General features: G+C 42.2%; 1 protein-coding gene across 1 annotated transcript in view; it reads left to right on the forward strand.

Moving 5' to 3' along the window:
* The window catches only part of SCML4 (Scm polycomb group protein like 4), a 90,447-nt gene that overhangs the window by 36,480 nt on the left and 33,318 nt on the right, over positions 1-20,649 (forward strand). The window contains exons 2-4 of the mRNA XM_007940831.2: positions 5,369-5,498; positions 10,695-10,895; positions 18,831-19,025. Of these exons, the coding sequence (XP_007939022.1) occupies positions 5,369-5,498; positions 10,695-10,895; positions 18,831-19,025 (526 nt within the window). The remainder of the gene's footprint in view (positions 1-5,368; positions 5,499-10,694; positions 10,896-18,830; positions 19,026-20,649) is intronic.

Raw genomic sequence — 20,649 nt, forward strand, 5'->3', positions numbered from 1 at the left:
CGCAAATTCTTCTGCTAGTTGGGGTTTAGTCCAAATCTGCATCCTTTCCTTCAAGGCTCAGGGGTCCAAGATTATCTTCTGTGTCTGTGTTAATTCGTTTCCCTTTTCTTTGTTGAAGAGGGTCTGTGCAATCCTTCTGCCTAGTCTGCCATCTTGCCTCCCAAAATCTTTTAAACTTGTTCCAATTAGGTTCTTACCCTACCCACTACACCACAACTTTTCTGATGCCACCAAATTCTGTCTTGGTTCTCTAGTGCAGTTATAACAGACATACAACAAGTGGATAGATTTAACAAACAGGAATTTATTTTCTTACAGTTTAGGATGCTAGAAATACAAATTTAGCGTGCAAGCTCTAGGAGCTGGATGAAGGCCCCTTGACCTTGGGCTTCAGCTCTGCCTCTTGTTACAGACCCACTGGAGCTGGAGGCATCTCCTACCTCAGGCAGCTGCTGGTTGCTGAGGCTGATGAACCCGAGGTCAGCATGTAAAATGGCACAGTCCCCAAATCAGTAGGCAACACAGCAGGTCACTGATTCAAGTCCAGGAACAACCCCAAGATTATCAGGCAACATGGCAGGCCATTGGTTCAAGTCCAGGAACTGGAGATTAAGACTCCACCAAATGCAGGATCCAGATGTGCCCAAAAGAATTGAATGCCACAGCTTGGTCAGGCACACCTCCCTCTTCAAAGTGACAGCTTTGCTCTTTAAGGAGGTATTTTGCAGCAGATTTGCACAATGCAATACATTGATTTCTTGACTGCTGCTTCCATGGGCACTGATTGTGGATCTAACTAATAAAATCCTTGACAACTTCAATCTTTTCTCCATATATTGTGATGTTGCTTATTGGTCCAGTGTGATGATTTTCATTTTATGTTGAAATGTAGTCCATACTGAAAGCTCTAGTCTTTGATCTTCATCAGTAAGTACTTCAAGTCTTCTTTGCTTTCAGCAAGCAAGATTGTGCCATCTGCCTATTGCAGGTTGTCAATGAGTCTTCTTGTAATCCTGATGCTACATTCTTCTTCCTACAGTCCAGCTTCTCAGATTATTTGCTCAGCACACAGATTGAATAAGGATGGTGAAAGGATACAACCCTGATGCAAATCTTTCCTGATTTTAAACCATGCAGTATTCCCTTATTCTGTTCAAATGACTGCCTCTTGGTTTATGTATAGGTTCTGCATGAGCACAGTTAAGTGTTCAGGAATTCCTATTCTTCCTCAATGTTATCCATAATTTATATGATCCACACAGTTGAATGCCTTTCCATAGGCATTCAAGACATTCAACTGTGTGGATTATATAAATTATGGATAACATTGGGAAGAATAGGAATTCCAGAACACTTAGTTGGGGAGGCCCCCAACAAGATGGATTGACACGGTGACTGCAGAGATGGGCTCAGGTTTAGTAGGGATTGTGAGGCTGGCAGGACCAGGCAGTGTTTTGTTCTGTTGTACATGAAATCACTATGAGTTGGAGATGACTCGATGGCACATAACAACAACAACACAGTTGAATGCCTTTGCATAGTGTCAATGAAACACATGCAAACATCTTTCTGGTATTCTCTGTTTTCAGTCAAAATCCATGCGACATCAACAAGGATAACCCTTGATCTACATCCTCTTCTGAATCTGGCTTGAATTTCTGGAAGTTCCCTGTTGATATAGTGCTGCAACCCATTTTTGAATTATTTTCAGCAAAATTACTTGCATATGATATTAATGGTATTGTTTGATAATTTCTGCATTCTTTTGGATCACCTTTCTTTGGAATGGGCATAAATATGTATCTCTTCTAGTTGGCTGGTGTGGTAGTTACATTGTGTGTTAACTTGGGTGGGCCTGCTTTTGAGTGGCTGGGCAACTAGATGTAGTTATTCCCCATGATAAGACTGGTAATCAACTTCATGGTAGAATCTACTGAGAGCAGGTGAGTAGCTGCCTTAAGGATGTAGTCGGCTTCCAGTATGTAAGAACCTTTGAAAAAGATCTCTGCAGGTTTTTGGCACACTTGGACCCTCCATGTAGCTGAGTCTTTGTCCAGTGGCCTGCCACATTGTCTGCTGATCTTGGGACTGTTAATGGACTTGAACTAGTGGCTTACCATGTTGTTTGATAATTTTGAGACTGTGCCATTTTATCTGTTGACTTTGGGTTTGTCAGCCTCAGCAGCCAGCAACTGCCTGAGTTAAGATAAGCCTCCAGCTTCAGTGGGCTGGAAGCAAGATGCTAAGCTGAAGCCGAACGTCAAGGGGCCTTCATCCAGCCCCTAGAGTTGGCACTTGAACTTGGACTTCTAGCTTCCGAAACTGTAAGAGAATAAATCCCTGTTTGTCAAAGCCTCCCATTTGTGATATTTTCTGTTAGAGCAGAACTAGAGAACCAAAACAGTTGGCCAAGTGTCTTCCAAATTTCTTGGCATAGATGAGTGAGCACTTCCAGCATTGCATCCATTTGTTGAAACATCTGTTTGTATTTAATCAATTACTAGAGTCTCGTTTTTCCCGTGCTTTCAGTGGACCTTGGAATTCTTCGTTTAGTACCATTAATTCTTAATCATATCCTACCTCCTGAAATAGTTGAATGTCAGCCAATTCTTTTTGGCACAGGGACTCTGTTGTCCTATCTTCTGTGATGTTTCATGTGTCATTCAATGTTTTGCCCACAGAATCCTTCAATATTGGGATTTGAGGTTTGATTTTTTCTTCCATTCTTTTAGCTTGAAAAATGCCAATCATGTTCTCCCTTTTTGATTTTCTAACTTCAAGTCTTTGCACATTTCATTATAATACTTTGCTTTGTTTTCTTGAGCTGCCCTTTGAAATTGTCTGTTTAGCTGTTTTACATCATTTTTCATCATTTCTTCAACTCACTTTAGCTACTCTCCATTAAAGAGCAAGTTTCAATCCCTCCTCTGATATCCATTTTGGTCTTTTCTTTCTTTTCTATGTTTTAAATGACCTTTTGCTTTCTTCATGTATGATGTCCTTGATGCCACACCACAACTCATTTGGTCTTCAGTCATTGCTATTCAATGCATCAAATCTATTGTTCAGATAGTCTCTAAAATTAGGTGTGATATACTCAAGGTCATGTTTTGGCTCTTGTGGACTTGTTTTAATTTTCTTCAGCTTCGACTTAAACTTGTATATGAACAATTGGTCTATTCCACAGACAGTCTCTGGCCTTGTTCTGACTGATACTGAGCTTCTCCATAGTTTCTTCCACAGATGTAGTCAACTTGACTTCTGTGTATTCCATCTGGTGAGGTCCACATGTATATGTAGTCACCATTTTTATTGTTGAAAAAGTTATTGGCAATGAATAATTCATTGGTCTTGCAAAATTCTGTCATGGGATCTCTGACATCATTTCTGTCACCAAAGCTATGTTTTCCAACTACCAATGCCTCTTCTTTGTTTCCAATTTTTGCATTCCAATCACCAGTAATTATCAATGCACCTTGATTGCATGTTTGATCAATTTCATACTGCAGAAGTTGGTAAAAATCTTCAATTTCTTCATCTTTGGCTTTAGTAGTTGGTGCATAAATTTGAATAATAGTTATATTACTAGTCTTCCTTGTAAGCATATGGATATTATCCTAACATGGACAACATTGCACTTCAGGATAGATTTGGAAATGTTCTTTTCAACAATGAATGTGATGATGTGCTTCTTCAATTTGTCATTCCTGGCATAGTAGACCATAAGACTATTTGCATTTAAATAGCCAATACCAGTCCTTTTCAGCTCACTAATGCCTAAGATATCAATCTTTATGTATTTCATTTCATTTCTGATGACTTCCAATTTTCCTAGATTCATACTTCATACATTCCGTGTTCTGATTATTAATGAATGTTTGCAGCTATTTCTTCTTATTTTGAGTCATGCCACCTGGGACCTTAGTAGAAATGTAGACTCTCAGGATCCACCTCAGACCTGCTGAAATGGAATCTGAATTTTAATGAGATATTCTCAGGTGATTGCAAATTAAAGTCAAAAAAGCCCTGGTCTTGGGCAATGGTTTTCAACCTTGGCTTAGTATTCTAATCATCTGAATCACTAAAAACTACTGATGCCTGAGCCCTACTCCCATTCTGAATTAATTGTTTTGAAGTGAGTCTAGACATCGGTAATGGTGTAGAGGGAAAGTGACTGACTTATTCATTATTTTTGACGGATGGCTAAGATTAGAAGCTTATCTCTGTCTCTTGGTGCAAGGAGAGTGACATGTTGATATTATCACCTTCACCTTATTTCAGAACAGCAGCTTTCAGTTCCTCATTTGTGGTTTTAAGTGAGACCTTTGTCTTAGTTACCTAGTACAACCATAGCATGAGTGCCACATGTGAGTGGCTTTAAAGAACAGAAATTAATATTTTCAAAATTTTGGAGATTAAAAGTCCAAATCAGAGTCTTGGCTGTGTCAATATTTTCACTGTTGGCAGCCCTGGGTATTCCTTGATGCCCTTGGCTTTTAGGTGATCTTCACATGGATCTTCCCCCATATTTGTGTCTCTGTATCTATTCTGCTGTCTTTATAACTCAGAAGTGATTAGGTTTAGGACCCACACTATTTGGGCAAAAGTAAAACCCTGTTTCCAAATACTGTCACCAACCAAAAAAATACAAACCTGTTATCATTGAGTTGATTCTAACTCGTGGCAGCTCCATGTGTTACAGAATAAAACTGAGTTCCATAAGACTTCCATAGGTACAGGGTCCAGGAATTCAACACATTTTTTGGGGGGAAAATAATTCAATCCAAAACAATCTTCAAGGTGACTGCTTTTCACTTGCAGGAAATGCACTGGTTCCAGGCTGGTTCTGACAGTCTCAGCAGCAGGGAATAAAAACTGAAAAGTGTTAGTCTCTTGAAGAAATGGCTTCTGCTCTTTTTTCCAACAGGAGCCAGTGAACTTTGTCAGAAGAAAGGTCAAGAGAGGGAAGAGAGTGACTCTGAGAATTTTAGGGTCAGTTTCTGGGTGGGCACAGGGAAAGCCCTGTACACAGGGTTCTGGGGAGCAGAGGAGCTCAGACTGGGCACTGCCGCCCATCCTCTACTCAAAAAGCTTATGAGTTTCAATATTCACACCTCTGATGCTTCCATACCCACTGACTGACACTTATTTCCAGGGTGACTCCATTGCAAAGGTGGGGTGCAAGCTAATCTCTGAGTGTGACCCCAAACATACCCACCATGAACCTGAAGTTCAGCCCACAATAGAACAATAGAATAGTATGAAAGCATGTTAGAGTAACAACAGCTAACCGATACCAACGAAAGACTCTAGAAAGGTATAGAGAGCATATCCGGATTTTCACTGACCCCTGGGCTCTCTCTTACAGCTGAAGTCCCGGGTTCTCATGACTCCTTTAGCCCTCTCACCTCCACGGAGTACCCCTGAGCCTGACCTCAGCAACATCCCTCAGGATGCAGCCACTATACCCAGCTTGGCAGCCCCACAGGCTCTCACAGGTAGGTCAGCTGCAAGGCTGCAATGGCCAACAGATAACAAAGCAGCCCATCATCTAACAAAACCTCTTCAGGTGAAAGAGCTGCCACCCTAGAAAGCACCACATGAAGGACATTTTGTGTCTGTTAGCTGGAAGAATCTGAGAACATGAGTTTAAATGTCTTGCAGCTTGGGTTATTTGAACCTTGGTTTTCAATGAATCTTTGGCTCACCTGGCTGTTTTGGGATGGGACAAGAAAGAGTGGTTGATGATTGTTTGTACCAATAGTAAGCCTGATCACCTTGAAAAAAGTCTTTCCATTGCCTGCATTTGAACTTCCAGATCTCCTAAGGATCCTAACTTCCCTTAGTCCCACCCAGCACCCTCTGGTCAAGTGAAAGTAGTGTGCATCTCATCCCTCAGCCAAGAGTGTCATCATGATAGTGATACAAATCAAATCCCATCACATACACATTTCCACAGTCCTATTTCACTACAACCATAGCCCCCACTCCAACTGTACTTGAATCCCTTCAACCTCTTCCCATTGCTCTTAGTAAAGACCAAACTTCTTAGTATGGTGATAATGTCCTGCACACTCTATCCCCCATGACCAGCCACATTGCTCTTCTGTTTGCTAGGACTGGCCATTTTGGAACTCATGAAAATGAAATGGAATGCATAAAGATTAATATCCTAGACATTAACAAAAACAAACTCACTGCTGTCGAGTCAAACCCGACTCATAGTGACCCTTCCTTGGGTTTCTGAGGCAGTATCGCTACGGGAAGTAGATTGCCCAACGTTCCTTCTGAGGTGTCACTGGTAGGTTTGAACCACCAGCCTTCTGGTTAGCAGTCAAACGCCTTAAGCACTATGCTACCAGAACTCCTAGTGAGCTGAAATGGACTGGTATTGACCATTTGAAATGAAACAAACATTCCTATGCCAGGAATGACAAATTGAAGAGGAATGGAATAGCAGTCATCATCCAAAAGAACATTTCAAGATCTATCCTGAAGCACAAAGCTATCAGTGATAGGATAATATCAATACACCTACAAGAAGACAAATGAGTATGACTGTTATTCAAATTCACACATGAACTGATAATACCAAAGATGAAGAAATTGAAGATTTTTAGCAACTTCTGCAATCTGAAATTGATCAAATATGCAATCAAAATGCATTGATAATTACTGGTGATTGGAATATGAATACCAAAGGATAGCTCAAGAAGACAGGTATTATAATGAAATGTGTAATGACCTGGAGTTAAAAAATCAAAAGTGAAGAACATGATTGGCATTTCTCAAGGTGAAAAAAGCAGAAGAAAAAATTCAAGCCTTGGGTTGCAATATTGAAGGATTCTGTGGGCAAAATATTGAAAAATGCAGAAAGCATCGAAAGAAGTTGGAAGGGATACATTGAGTCAATGTACCAAAAAGAACTGGTCAATGTTCAACCATTTCAGGAGGTAGTATATGATCAAGAATCATTGAAGGAAGAAGTCTGTGCTCCACTGAAGACACTGGGGAAAAACAAGACTCTAGGAATTGATGGAATGCCAGCTGAGATGTTTCAACAAATGGATGCAATGCTGGAAGTGCTCACTTGTCTATGCCAAAAAATTTGGAAGACAAATACCTGACTGACTGACGAAGAGATCCATATATATGTCTGTTCCAAAGAAAGGTGATCCAGCATGTGGAGATTATGAAACAATCTCATTAATAATACACACAAGTAAAATTGTGCCAAAGATAATTCAAAATTATCAACAGTTGCATCTATATATCAACAGGGAGCTGCCAGAAATTCAAGCCAGATTCAGAAAAGGATGTGGAACAAGGGATATCATTGCTGATGTCAGATGGATCTTGGCTGCAAGCAAAGAATATTAGAAAGATGGTTACCTGTGTTTTATTGACTATACAAAGGCATTTGACTGTGTGGATCATAACAAATTAGGGATAACATCAGGAAGAATGGGAATTCCAGAACACATAATTGTGCTCATGCAGAGCCTGTACATAGACCAAGAGGCAGTCTTTTGAAGAGAACAAGGGAATACTGTGTGGTTTAAAGTCAGGAAAGATGTGTGTCAGGGTTGTATCCTTTCACCATCCTTGTTCAATATGTATGCTGAGCAAATAATCTGAGAAGCTGGACTATATGAAGAGGAATGCAGCATTAAGATTACAAGAAAACCCACTGATGGTCTGTAATATGCAGATGACACAACCTTCCTTGCTGAAAGCAAAGAAAACTTGAAGCACTTACTGATGAAGATCAAAGATTAGAGCCTTCAGTATGGATTACATCTCAACATAAAGAAAACAAAAATCCTCACAACTGGACCAACAAGCAACATCATGATAAATGGAGAAAAGATTGTACTTGTCAAGGATTTAATTTTACTTGGGTCCACAATCAACACCCATAGAAATAGCCATCAAGAAATCAAACAGTGTATTGCACTGGAAAATCTGCTACAAAGGACTTCATTAGAGTGTTAAAAAGCAAAGTCGTCACTTTGAAGACTAAGGTTCACTTAACCCAAATCATGGGATTTTCAATCACCACATATGCATGCAAAAGCTGGGCAATGAAGAATGAAGACCCAAGAAGAATTGATGCCTTTGAATTATGATGTTGGTGAACAATAGTGAATATTTCATGGACTGCCAGGAGAATGAAGAAATCTGTCTTGGAAGAAGTAGAGCCAGAATTTTCCTTAGGTGAAACTTCACCTCACATACTTTGGACATCTTATCAGGAAGAACCACTCCTTGGAGAAAGAGCATCATACTTGGTAGAGGGTCAGCAAAAAAGGGAAAGACCCTTGTGATGCATTGACACAGTGGCTGCGACAATGAGCTCTCATAAAGCAAAGATAGGATGGCACAGGACCAGGCAGTGTTTCATTCTTTTGTACACAGGGCCACTATGAGTTAGAACTGACTCCATGGCACCTAACAACAGCAAGATCGGTCATATTCGCTTCCCTCTATCTAGAAGATCTTCCCTTCCTTTCACCCTCTTCCTCCCTTACATCTCAGCTCAAGCATCTCTCTCTTCAGGAAGCCTTCATTGAATGTTCTCCCAGGGTCAAATTCCCCTAATGTGGACTCTTCTAACACCTTCCTAGTATTTCCCACAGCAGCAGTCTCACATCTGTTTGTGTGCTTCTCCAAGTAGGACTGTGGGCCATTAGCTCTGTGAAGGAAGGAACTGTGTCTATTTGGTTTGCCATTTTCTCTGTAGGTCTTAGCACAGTGCCTAGCATGAAGGTTCCTTATTAAGTGGCATGTCCTTAATTGTCTGGGATGAATGGAAACAAAGGTAGCCTGTAGAGTAAAAAGAGCACAGGCCTTGTCCTCAGAGAGACTAGACTGCAAATCCCTGTCCCACCACTTATTACACACTTCGAGCTGTCATTTAGCAACTCTGAGCCAGCCTCAGTTTCTTCCTTAGTACAACAGTAATAATACTGAACTCATGCTGTTGTCTTGAGAATCAAATAAAATATATAAAACATTTGTCATTGGGTCTGTTCTGACTCATGGCCACCCCACGTGCGTCAGAATAGAATTTTACTTTGTAGGATTTTCAATGGCTGTGATCTTTTGGAAGTAGATCACAAGGGCTTTCTTCAAAGGCATCTCTGAGTGGGCTCAAATAGCTAACCTTTCACTTAGCAGCAAGGCACATGAACTGTTTACACCACTCAGGGACAAAGTATATAAAGTGCCCAGTATAATAAGAGGCGCTCAATAAAAAATTTTTTTTTCCTTTGTTGTTATTCTTCAACCCTTCCAAAACACTATTGGTCTCATCATAAAGTCCCTCTTCAGCAATCCTTTGTGTAGGTGGTCTCCAAGTTAAGATGCACATTACCCTGATGGGGTTGGAGTAGGGTGGGAGGATGGTACAGAAGAGGAGTCATTAACATATACAGTATGTGAAAACCTGTGAAAGCTGGAACCTGTATAAGGCGGAAACCTGTCATAGAAGGAAAATGCAAATATTTTCCACTAAAATGAGCAATGGAAAAGTGGTAAGACTGCACCCTGTCAAAGGCAAAGAAGACTTGCAAGACCCAGAAAAACAAGGCAGCTCGGCTTCTCACAGTTTTCACTGTATTAGAACATATGCCACTTACTTTTAATATCTATTTTTATTTCATCTTTTTGAAATTTCTATTTCTTGGGTATGTTTTTAAATGCACACAATGCATTAATGAAACCAAGAATGTACATAACTTATAAACAAATACATTTTGAGGCATGTGCTCAAAAAATTTTTTTTAGTGATGGGTATTATTTTTAAAGTGTGGAGATCATTGATTGGGTTCACCTGACTGGGAAGCTGAGCATCTATTTCCTTGAGCTGGATTTCCCCATAGGAGCTCTGGTAGCACAATAGTTAAAGCTTTTGGCTGTGAATCAAAAGTCAGCTGTTTGAACCTCCCAGCTCCTCCACAGGAGAAAGATGAGACAGTCTGCTTTTGTAAAGATTTACAGCCTTGGGAACATTATGGGACAGTCTACTCTAGCGTAGTGCCTAAGGCACTTGGCTGCTAACCAGAAGGCTGGCGGTTCAAACCCACCAGCCACTCCTCGGAAGGAAGGTTGGGCAATCTACTTCTGTAGTGATACTGCCTCAGAAACCCAAGGAGGGGTCACTGTGAGTCGGGTCCGACTCGAGAGCAAACAACAACAACAACAACAACTCTGTTCTGTAGGGTCACTAAGTCGGAATTGACCTGATGGCAGTGAGTTGTTTTTTTTTTTTTTGTATTAAATTTCCTGTAATTGTCTTGGATGAGTGCAAGAGAAGACAGCACTCTTTTTAGAACTTCATTGGATGTATAGTCTCCAGAGTGATCAGCGTCAGCCTTATTTTTTATACACAGAAGATTAACAAAGAAATAGGTAAACATTATGTGTAGCTTGGTAGCTCCTTTGGAGGAGGGGAAAAAGATTTTGTATGTACACATGCCCAGCACATACATATGTCTGCACACACAGTTCACATGACCCATTGTAATGTTCTACCACTCAGGTTTAAGTACATACATCAGAGAGGGCCCCCCTGTCTGCTACCAGGAGGCTCACTTGAGAGAAAGCCCTATGTTGGAGTCAGTCTTTGCCAAGAAATAGTCTTTTCCAAAGCAACATCTAATGCTGAGGCTTTGTGGTCTCTGTTTCCACAGTCTGCCTTTACATCAACAAGCAAGCCGACGCAGGGCCGTACCTGGAGAGGAGGAAGGTGCAGCAGCTCCCTGAGCACTTTGGGCCTGAAAGACCCTCGGCAGTTCTGCAGCAGGCTGTACAAGCATGCATTGACTGTGCCCACCAGCAGAAGGTGGTTTTCTCCCTGGTCAAGCAGGGCTACGGTGGTGAGATGGTATCAGGTAAGACCCTGGGGCAGGTTGTATAAAAAGAGTTGTAGGGGTCTCTCTAAAGAGAAAAGCAGTCATACTCGGGCTTGTGGTACATTGGTTTTGGCCAAGTCCTCCATATACTGGGCTCTGGGGACCTTAATGATCCTGTGTGCTGGAGGCCTCTCCCAGAGGTTGAGAAAAAGATGCTTCCAGATGTGGCAAGAATACTGGCAGGTGAAGCCTTGTCTTTGACTCTTCCTTTTCTCCTACCACCATATCCGTCCTGTCAGTAAATCCTATTAGCTCTACTGTCAAAACATACCCAGAAGCCAACCACCTTTCACTACCCACAGCAACAACTCTGGTTCTTTAAAAATATAATTCAGATCATGCCCCATCTCTCTCTAACTCCTCCAATGGCCCCATCTCACTGAGAGTAAAAGTCTGAGTCCTTACAAGGTGACCCAGCCTCTTTGGTCTGGTCACCCCTTTCCTCATCCTTCTCTCTGCTCTGGCCATGGTGGCCTCTTCCTATTCTTTCCATATCCTCTGGTCATGCTCCTGGTTTGAGTTCTTTGTACTTATCACTTCTCTTCCTGGGTGCTCTTGCACTAGATGTCTACCCGACTTGCTCCTACACTTCCTTCAGGTTTCTACTCAAATGCCACTTCATCAGAGTCCTGTCCCAACCACTTTGTCTAAAATTTCAGCCCCTGTCACTCTCTATTCTCACTTACTCTACTTCATTCTTGTTTGCATAGCACATATCACCATGCAGAGAATGGGGAAATCTCATGGCCTTCATCCCACCTTACAAAGGTATTTAAATAACAAAACAAGAGCCCTCAGAATCAGAAAAACATCCCTTGTCCATCAGCCCTCCAATTTCAGTCCCAAGCCAACATCTTCTGGAGGGAGCAGAAGTATCTGCCATCAAGCAAGAGGGGCCATCGGAACCCCCCATCAAGAGCTTGGCCCCCTTCAGATGTTTGCCTTTATCTTCCTCAAGGCTCTCTGCGTCATGAGTGCTACACCTGCCCTTATGCCCTGTAGTCCTGGACCTTCCACGGTGTCTCAATTCCAAGGGACAGCCTGGTGCCAGCTCTGGCCCAGCATCAAGGACAGAACCCCCATGTCACTGGGGAAAAGGAAGAAGAGTCCCTAATAATGTGTCAGTGCAGGTGACCCATTGGGTAGCTAAGAAAATAGGCAGGGATGGGGGAATGGGGAGAGTTTGCCTCTAAAATGTCCCAAAAAACCAAAGCAGGGGTATTTCGTTTAACTCCAGATCCAGAAGGCTTGAGGGGCGGACAGGGCATCCAGCATGGCTGGCCCAGCTCTGCCTGATTTTGCTCACCTAGAATTCACGGAGCAGAAGCTGCTGCTGAGTTACTAGTAACTGATTAAAACAGAACTTGGCAAGACCAGTTCCATGTGTCTGACCCAGGGTGATTTTGAAGAGAATTTAGTAGATGCAAGCAGTGAAATTAGATGCAAGGAGGAAGAAGTAGAGCAGCAAGAAAGGGCAGGAGGAGAGCCGTGTCATCAGGCCAGAAGAAAGCCCCTTGGTGGCACTTCTCCTGGTTTCTATCTGAGAGCCAGGTTCTCAATCCAAGGTTTCTCTCAAAGATCAAAGACATTTTTCCTTGCTAAGTAAAAAAGACTCAAGACACAGGTGTGGTGCTTGGGGAAAGCACCTTCTCTACTCTGTGCCCACCTGCCCTTGAGCACATCCTGTTCTCACGCCATTCTTTATGGTCCCTGCCCCTCAGCTGGGACAGCTGACCTTGTTTTCCCTGCTTTTTCTGCCCAGCCCTCTTTCTGTGGCCTCAGGGGCCTTGGCAGTGGGGAGGAGTATTGCAGTGCTTGGCACCAAAATGAGAGTGGGGCAGAGGCTTGCCAAGTTTCCTTTGGCTGAGGGAATTCCTCAAAGGCCAGAGCTGAGCACCCTGCCTAAGTGTCTTAGGAAGAGCATGAGCACCAAGGTGCCTCCTCATGCTGCCACCATGAAGTACTAAATGATTGCACAGTTCTTCATGTTATGGATGGTGAATCTGAGGGTCACTAAGGTGGTTTAGGGAGGGAGGGGGTTCCTGGAGGAATAGTCCAAATTCCCACTCTCCACTTAGATCCTAATCCTTGAAGCATGCTTTGCAATCATTCCCATGTCACAACACACAGAAATGGAAAACATTGGTGCTGGCACTATGGGGTCAAGGAGGTAAATTGTCCAGGGCTGGAAGAGGCTGTCTGGGCCTCAAACCACCTGGGAGTGGAGGGAAGTGCTATCGCAATACTTTGTAAACCCATTCCCAGCACACCTGTTAGGATGCTCTGCCTTAGCCATATTCTCTCTGAGGTGTCATTTTTATGATCTTACAGACTCCATGCCCTTCTCCAAGTGGTAGAATTTTCCTGCTTTGTGATCTACCAGGGGACAAGCCTGATGTCCTAAGCCCCTCCTGCAGTGGGCTTAGTTTCCATTGCACCATCTTTTAAGGTACAGGTAGTCCCCGATTTACAATGGAGTTCCGTCCCAATGACTTTGGCATAGGCTGGTTCTGATGTAAGTTAAATACCTCCTTTTTTCCCCCAGTTTTCATTATTATTGCCTTTTCTTGTCACTATCTTTATAAATATAAGTTTTATTTATCTTTAGGAATTGGAAACATTACATATAAACTTACAGATATATTTTAATACACACACACATAAAAAATACAATTCATAAAAATTTATTCCAACAGGGAAGAAAAGTTGAATGATGTTGACATTTTGTCAGTTGCTATCTTAACTCCACTTGTGGAAAGTTTTAGATCTTCTAGATTACCCCTGGGAATGGGGATGATATTTCTGGTCAGAAAACTAATGAGTGTTGTCTTTATGGTCCTTTTCTTTTTTCCTTCATATATTTCATGGTGACATCTCATGGCTTGCCATATCTTCCTATAAACTTTAGCAGAATAATCAATATTTGGGTCCATGTTTTCTAGCAACTGAAGTTTCTGATTTAGTTTAGAAAAAATTCTAGCTAAGCTTTTCACTGTAAAATTTGTTTACAATTTCTCTTCTTCTTCTTTCTCATGATTTTTTTTCTTCTTCAGCATTTCTTTCCTCTTTAAAATCCACTAAGTCCTGATCTGTCAAATCCTCTTCTTTGTGATCTACGAGCTGTTCCATATCAGTGATATCAAGTTCCAAAGTCAGCGTTCTTGCCATATGGATGATTCTTCTACCTATCTCTTCTATCATATTATACTGAGAAAATGCATGGAGTGTGTTCACATAACTCAGCAATATTTTCCAGATTCCCTGCATGCATTTTCCCATAACTTCATTCCAGGAAAGTGTATTAATGATAAAATGTAAAACACACAAAAAAGCTGAAATAAACCCAGGAAGTTGTAAGCATGGTTCATCATAACAAGAATACATCTTAAGTTGTGGACTACTTATATTGGAGGCAAGCGGCAGTGTTTCTACTACAAGGAAATTTCCAGAGCATCCAAGTGGTCAGGACTTAGGGAGACTCTTGGCAGGTGTTTGACTGGCTCTTCCAATCAAGGGGTATCAAAACTGATAGCCATATGCCACTTGGAGGCCACATGACCTGGAAATCTACCCCAGGTCCTCCCCTGGGTTTCCTCGTCTGTAACATGGGGTTTCCTCATCTGTAACATTTTGTCCACTGTCCTCACAAGACTGTAGGGAGCACTAAAGGGAGCTGAGTGTGAAAGCTCTTGTCAAACTGTAAAGAACTACATGAGAGATGGATTCTTCTGATTTCTCATTAGAATGAGTGTTTCCTTTTGAGTTCTGAAATAAAAACTATCTATGGTCACCACTAACCCAGTCCTGCCTCTGCCAGCCTTTGGGGAGATATAATGTAAAATGGTAAGGCTGCCTCCGAGGTATGGACATCTGAGTGGCAGTGACCGAGGTGGGAAGCAGAACATCCTATCTGGAGTCTTGTGTGTCCCCCACTGCTGGAGTTGGTGTGCAAGGACATGGGCTAGAGGGCTGTGAGGAGAAATGCAGAAAGGAACATGTTCTGGGCTAGAGGAAACTGTTGTTGTTGTTGTTAAGTGCCGTCGAGTCGTTTCCGACTCATAGCGACCCCATGCACAGCAGAACGAAACACTGCCCGATCCCGTGCCAGCCCCACAATCCCTGCTATACTTGAGCCCATCATCTCAGCCACCGTGTCAATCCATCTCGTTGAAGGCCTCCCCCTCTTTCGTCGACCCTCCACCCTACCAAGCATGACCTCCTTCTCCAGGGAATGGTCCCTTCTGACAACATGACCAAAATAGGTGAGACGAAGTCTGGCCACTCTTGCTTCCAAGGAGCATTCTGGCTGCACTTCCTTCAGGACAGATCCGTTAGTTCTTTTAGCAGTCCATAGTGCTTTCAGCATTCTCCGCCAGCACCACAACTCAAAAGCATCAACTCTTCTTCAGTCTTCCTTATTCATTGTCCAGCTCTCACATGCATACCAGGCGATTGGAAATATCATGGCTTGTGTCAGGTGCACCTTAGTCCTCAAGGAGATATCCTTGCTCCTCAGCACTTGAAACAGTTCCTTTGCAGTTGACTTTCCCAATGCTACACGTCATCTAATGTCCTGACTGCTGCTTCCATTGGCATTGATTGCAGAACCAAGCAACGTGAATTCTTTGACAACCTCAATCTTCTCTCCATTTATTGTGATGCTGCTCATTGGTCCAGTTGTGAGGATTTTTGTTTTCTTTATATTGAGATGTAGTTCTTACTGCAGACTGTATTCTTCAACCTTCATCAGTAGGTGCCTTAAGTCATCCTCACTTTCAGCAAGCAATGTTGTATCATCTGCATATCTCAGGTTGTTAATGATTCTTCCTCCAATCTTGATACCACATTTTTCTTCATATAATTCAGCTTCTTGGATTATTTGCTCAGCATATAGATTGAATAAGTGTGGAGAAAGGATACAACCCTGATGCGCTCCCTTTTGATTTTAAACCATGTAGTGTCCCCTTGTTCTGTTCAAACGACAGCCTCCTGGTCAAGGTACAGATTCCTCATGAGTACAACCAAGTGCTCGGGAATTCCCATTCTTCTCAATGTTATCTATAATTTGTCATGATCCACACAATCAAATGCCTTTGCATAGTCAATAAAACACAAGTAAACATCTTTCTGGTATTCTTTGCCTTGAGCCAAGATCCATCTGACAACAGCTATGATATCCCTTGTTCCACGTCCTCTTCTGAATCCGGCTTGAACCTCTGGAAGTTCTCTGTCAATATACTGCTGCAAACGTTTCTGAATTATCTTCAGTAAGATCTTACTTGCGTGCGATATTAATGATATTGTTCTATAATTTCCACATTCTGTGGGATCCCCTTTCTTTGGAATGGGCACAAATATGGATCTCTTCCAGTCAGTTGGCCAGGTAGCTGTCTTCCAAATCTCTTGGCATAACTGAGTGAGTGCCTCCAATGGGGCATCTGTTTGTTGAAATATCTCAATCGGTTTGCCATCAATTCCCGAGCCTTGAAACTGGTGCCTCTCTATTCTAAATTCTGGTAACTCACTGTGAAGAGGATTTTTCCTTTTATATAAACTCCCCCTCAGAAGGCAAGAGTGGACTTTGTGGTACTGGACTAGAGTTGGAGGCAACAAATGAACCCATGTTTATTTGAATATATGTGTGTATGTTGTTGTTGTTATGTGCTGTCAAGTCAGAACTGACTCACAGTGACCCCTCCTTGGGTTTCCGAGGTGGTATCACTGCGGAAGTAGATTGCCCCATCTTCCTTCTGAGGAGTGGCTGGTGGGTTTGAACGACCAGCCTTCTGGTTAGCAGTCAAATGCCTTAGGCACTATGCTACCAGAGCTCCCATGTGTATGTGTGTGTGTGTGTGTGTGTATCCGACTCGACAGCAATGAGTTTGGTTTTTATATATACAAATGTTGTTGTTGTTGTTGTTGCTGTTATGTGTCATTGAGTTGGATCTGACTCATAGCGACCCCCCCCCTTGGGTTTCCAAAGCAGTATCACTAAGGAAGTAGATTGCCCAATAGATAACAGAAATAAATATAGTGGGCTAGTATATAGACTCAGAAGGAAGGTTGGGCAATCCTACTTCCGTAGTGATACTGCCTTGGAAACCCAAGGAGGGGTCGCTATGAGTCGGGGCCGACTCGACGGCACATAACAACATAACAACAACAGTATATAGACAAAAGGGGTTCTGGTGGTTAAGTGTTCAGCCATTAACCAAAAAGTTGGCACTTTGAACTCCCCAGCAGCTCCATAAGAGAAGGATCTGGCGATCTGCTTCCATAAAGATTACAGCCAAGAAAACTCTATAAGGCCGTTCACCTTTATCATACGGGGTCACTATGAGTTGTAAATGACTAAATGACACCTAACAACAACAACAGTATACAGACATATGTTTCTTAGCTTTGTTCATTGAAAGGGCTAAGACCTGGTGACACCCCTGTAGCAATGATCACACCAGTGTCCATTTCTAAGTGACACTTTCTTTCTGAATACCACTCTTCAGTAAAAGGAATCAAGGCTCCTTGGAGAAACAGCTGATCCTGCCCCTGCCTGGGGCAGGCAATACACAAGACAAGTCCAAAAAATATTGTAGTGTCAGAAAATGAAGAGATACTAAAAAAAAAAAAAAAAAAAAAAGATGGTAGGTCATAAATAATGCAGGAGTCAGCCTGAAAAGCACCTAAAGATCAAATCTGGAACATTTAAGCAGCAAAATAAATAGCACAGTATTGAATTACCTCCAGTATAAAATACAATGTAAATAGGCAATTGACTAAATAAATAAATAGTAGAGAGGGAGCTAACCTTCCTTATAGAAGAATTCCAAATAATATGTACAATCTGTCCTCTCCAGGAGGTGGAGCTTAATGCCCCCACCACCCAGGAGTGTGGGCAGTACTTGTGACTTGTCTCCAAAGAATAGCATATGGTGAATACAATGGAGAAATTTGACAAATACTACCTTGGCCAGATGATCAGGTTAAAATCACTAATGGTAAGTCATGTGGATATCATGTAACCTCTGATATAATGTGAAGAGAAAGGCAATTCACTTCTATGATTTTCAGAACCCCAATTTAATCATGAGAGAAACATCAGACAAACTAAAACAACTCCAGGCATTTACAAAATACCTGACCACTACTCTTCAAAACTGCCAAGGTCATGAAAAACAAGAGAAGACCAAGAAACTGATGAGCATAGACTAAAGAGATATGATGACTAAATACAATGTGTTATAGATACAGGATTGGATCCTGAACATAATATATATTAATTATAGATTAATAGAAAATATAGATTATAGAAAATAGAAACAGGACATTAGTGAAAACTAAACAGGTGAAATTAAAATAGAAACCAGTTGTCATCAGTAGAATTTGATTCATGAAAGCCCCATGAGTGCTGGGATAGAACTGTGTTCTGTAGTGTTTTCAGGGGTAGAATTTTTTGGAAGTAGATCACTAGGACTTTCTTCTGAGGTGCTTCTGGTGGACTAAACCTCTAACCTTTTGGTTAGAAGTCAAGAACACTGATGGTTTGTACCACCCAGAGACGCCAATTCAATGAGAGCCTATTAAAAAACAAAACCAGAACCAAAACCAAACCAAACTCACAGCTATCGAGTCAATTCTGACTCATAGTGACTCCCTTGGGTTTTCAAGGTGGTAAATCTTTACAGAAGTAGATTGCCCCATCTTCCTTCTGAGGAGTGGCTGGTGGGTTTAAACAGCCAGCCTTCTGGTTAGCAGTCAAATTTCTTAGGCACTACGCCACCAGAGCTCCTTAAAAAGCAGTGCATGCGTGCACACACACACACACACACATACACATACTCTTCCCTAGGGCTGGCCCGCTGGTGGTTTTCTCCAGTGCCTAGCTCTTAGTTGTTTGATGTCTCTATGGTTTTTCAGTCTCGGCTTCCTTTGATGGAAAACAGCACCTGCGGAGTCTGCCTGTGGTGAATAGCATTGGGTATGTCCTCCGCTTCCTGGCCAAGCTGTGCCGAAGTCTCCTGTGTGATGACCTCTTCAGTCACCAGCCCTTCCCCAGGGGCTCTAGTGCCTCCGAGAAAGCCCAGGAGAATGAGGATGGGAGGACAGAGTCAGGTAGGTCTGACTTCCACCTGCCAGTAGGATGGTCCTGCAATCCTGGGTACCTCTGCCCTTCTGGAGCAAGTGAGGCTGCTGCTGGGGGGGTGGGGGGACACAGTTCCTCAAAGTTCTCCTACTAGAAGCCCATGGGCTCCCAGGGAATATTCAGGGCTGGCCAGGACGAAGGGGTCCCTAGATGGTCCCCACCCTAGGTTGTAGTTGGAAGAGGGCACTCAAGCTACCAAGTGCTGGCATAGCTTTTCACCAGTTGTCATCAAGTTGACCTTGACTCACAGTAACCCCACGTGTGTCAGAATGGCACTGTGCTCTGTAGGATTTTCAATGGCTGATTTTTCTGAAGTAGATCACCAGGCCTTCCTTCTGAGACATCTCTGAGTGGACTCAAACCTGGAACATTTCAGTTAGCAGCTAAGCATGTTAACAATTTGCACCACCCAGGGACTCATAGCCTGTGGTTAGAATTTAGGCATGAGACCACATCACTTAGACAGTCAATTCTCCTTATTTGTAGTAATTATGTTCTATCAAGGCCCTGTGAACACTGATTTAGCTATAAATATGGAACCACTCAACTTTTCCCCTGCTCTGCATGAACATGTCTCAAATGATTAAGAAAGCACAGCAAGTATTGATATTGGTGTTGTGAATAAATTTTAGTGAGTAGATGAGTTCACAAATACAGAATGCATGAATAATGAGGATCAACTCAATGCAATAAGTGACTTTCGCTACTCTCCTTTAATTGAGATTCTAAGCATTTATTCTTCATCAATGAGTAGCTGAAAAACTAGGAAACTTAGTTCTAAGGAACTAAGAAATTCCCAAGAAACTAGGGCTAAAGAATGGATTAAGTTGTTTCTGCCTGGGAACCTCATATGCCTGCTGGGTAAATAAAAGTTATAATAGTGTCGATTGTTGCAGAAATTTCACTGGATAATGTACCAACTATGTCTTGCTGTGACAGTGTTTCTCTCTTGTCACAGGATGGAAAGTGAATCAGAGATTGGGCTCCTTTTGAAACATCAGCTGCAGAATAGTTTGGGATGGAAAAGTGACCAGTGGGAAGGGCAGCAAGGCCACGTGGACCAACGTCTCACAATGTTGTTTGCAGAAGTAGCTAGATGCCTGTAGGAGGGGCTCTCTTCTCCACTTAGCAGACCAAAATGTTGGATTTCTGAAGGAGTTGAAAATCATTCCCGGTTCCCAAGAATGAGCAGAAATTTTGCCTTTTTCCTTTCTCTGGAAGCAGTGTTGTTGATATATGAACACATAAGCAGTGAAACTGGAATCCAGTCATTATGTCATTCTGCAAACATTTGCTACACCCTCCTCTGTTTCAAGTAGTGTGTGAGATATTGTCCTGGGAGAAGACAAATAACTGAGTGTAGGAAAGTTTTTGAAGAATTAGATGACCATTCTGAATAGTGAAAAACTGGTGCATACACACATATGTGCATACAGACAGGCTTACAGTGTTCAACAAAAGAGTAAGAGTGGCTAAACCTCCAACCCAGGAGAATAGCAGCAAAGGATAAACTTAGATTCTTACGATTTTAAAAAAATATTTTTTCAGATACTGTTAAGGACCTTACCTGTAATTTTACATTAATCTCTCAGA

Source organism: Orycteropus afer, unplaced genomic scaffold, assembly GCF_000298275.1.
Source record: "Orycteropus afer afer isolate SDZICR_OR568_19922 unplaced genomic scaffold, OryAfe1.0 scaffold00072, whole genome shotgun sequence".
Taxonomy (NCBI): Eukaryota; Metazoa; Chordata; class Mammalia; order Tubulidentata; family Orycteropodidae; genus Orycteropus; species Orycteropus afer.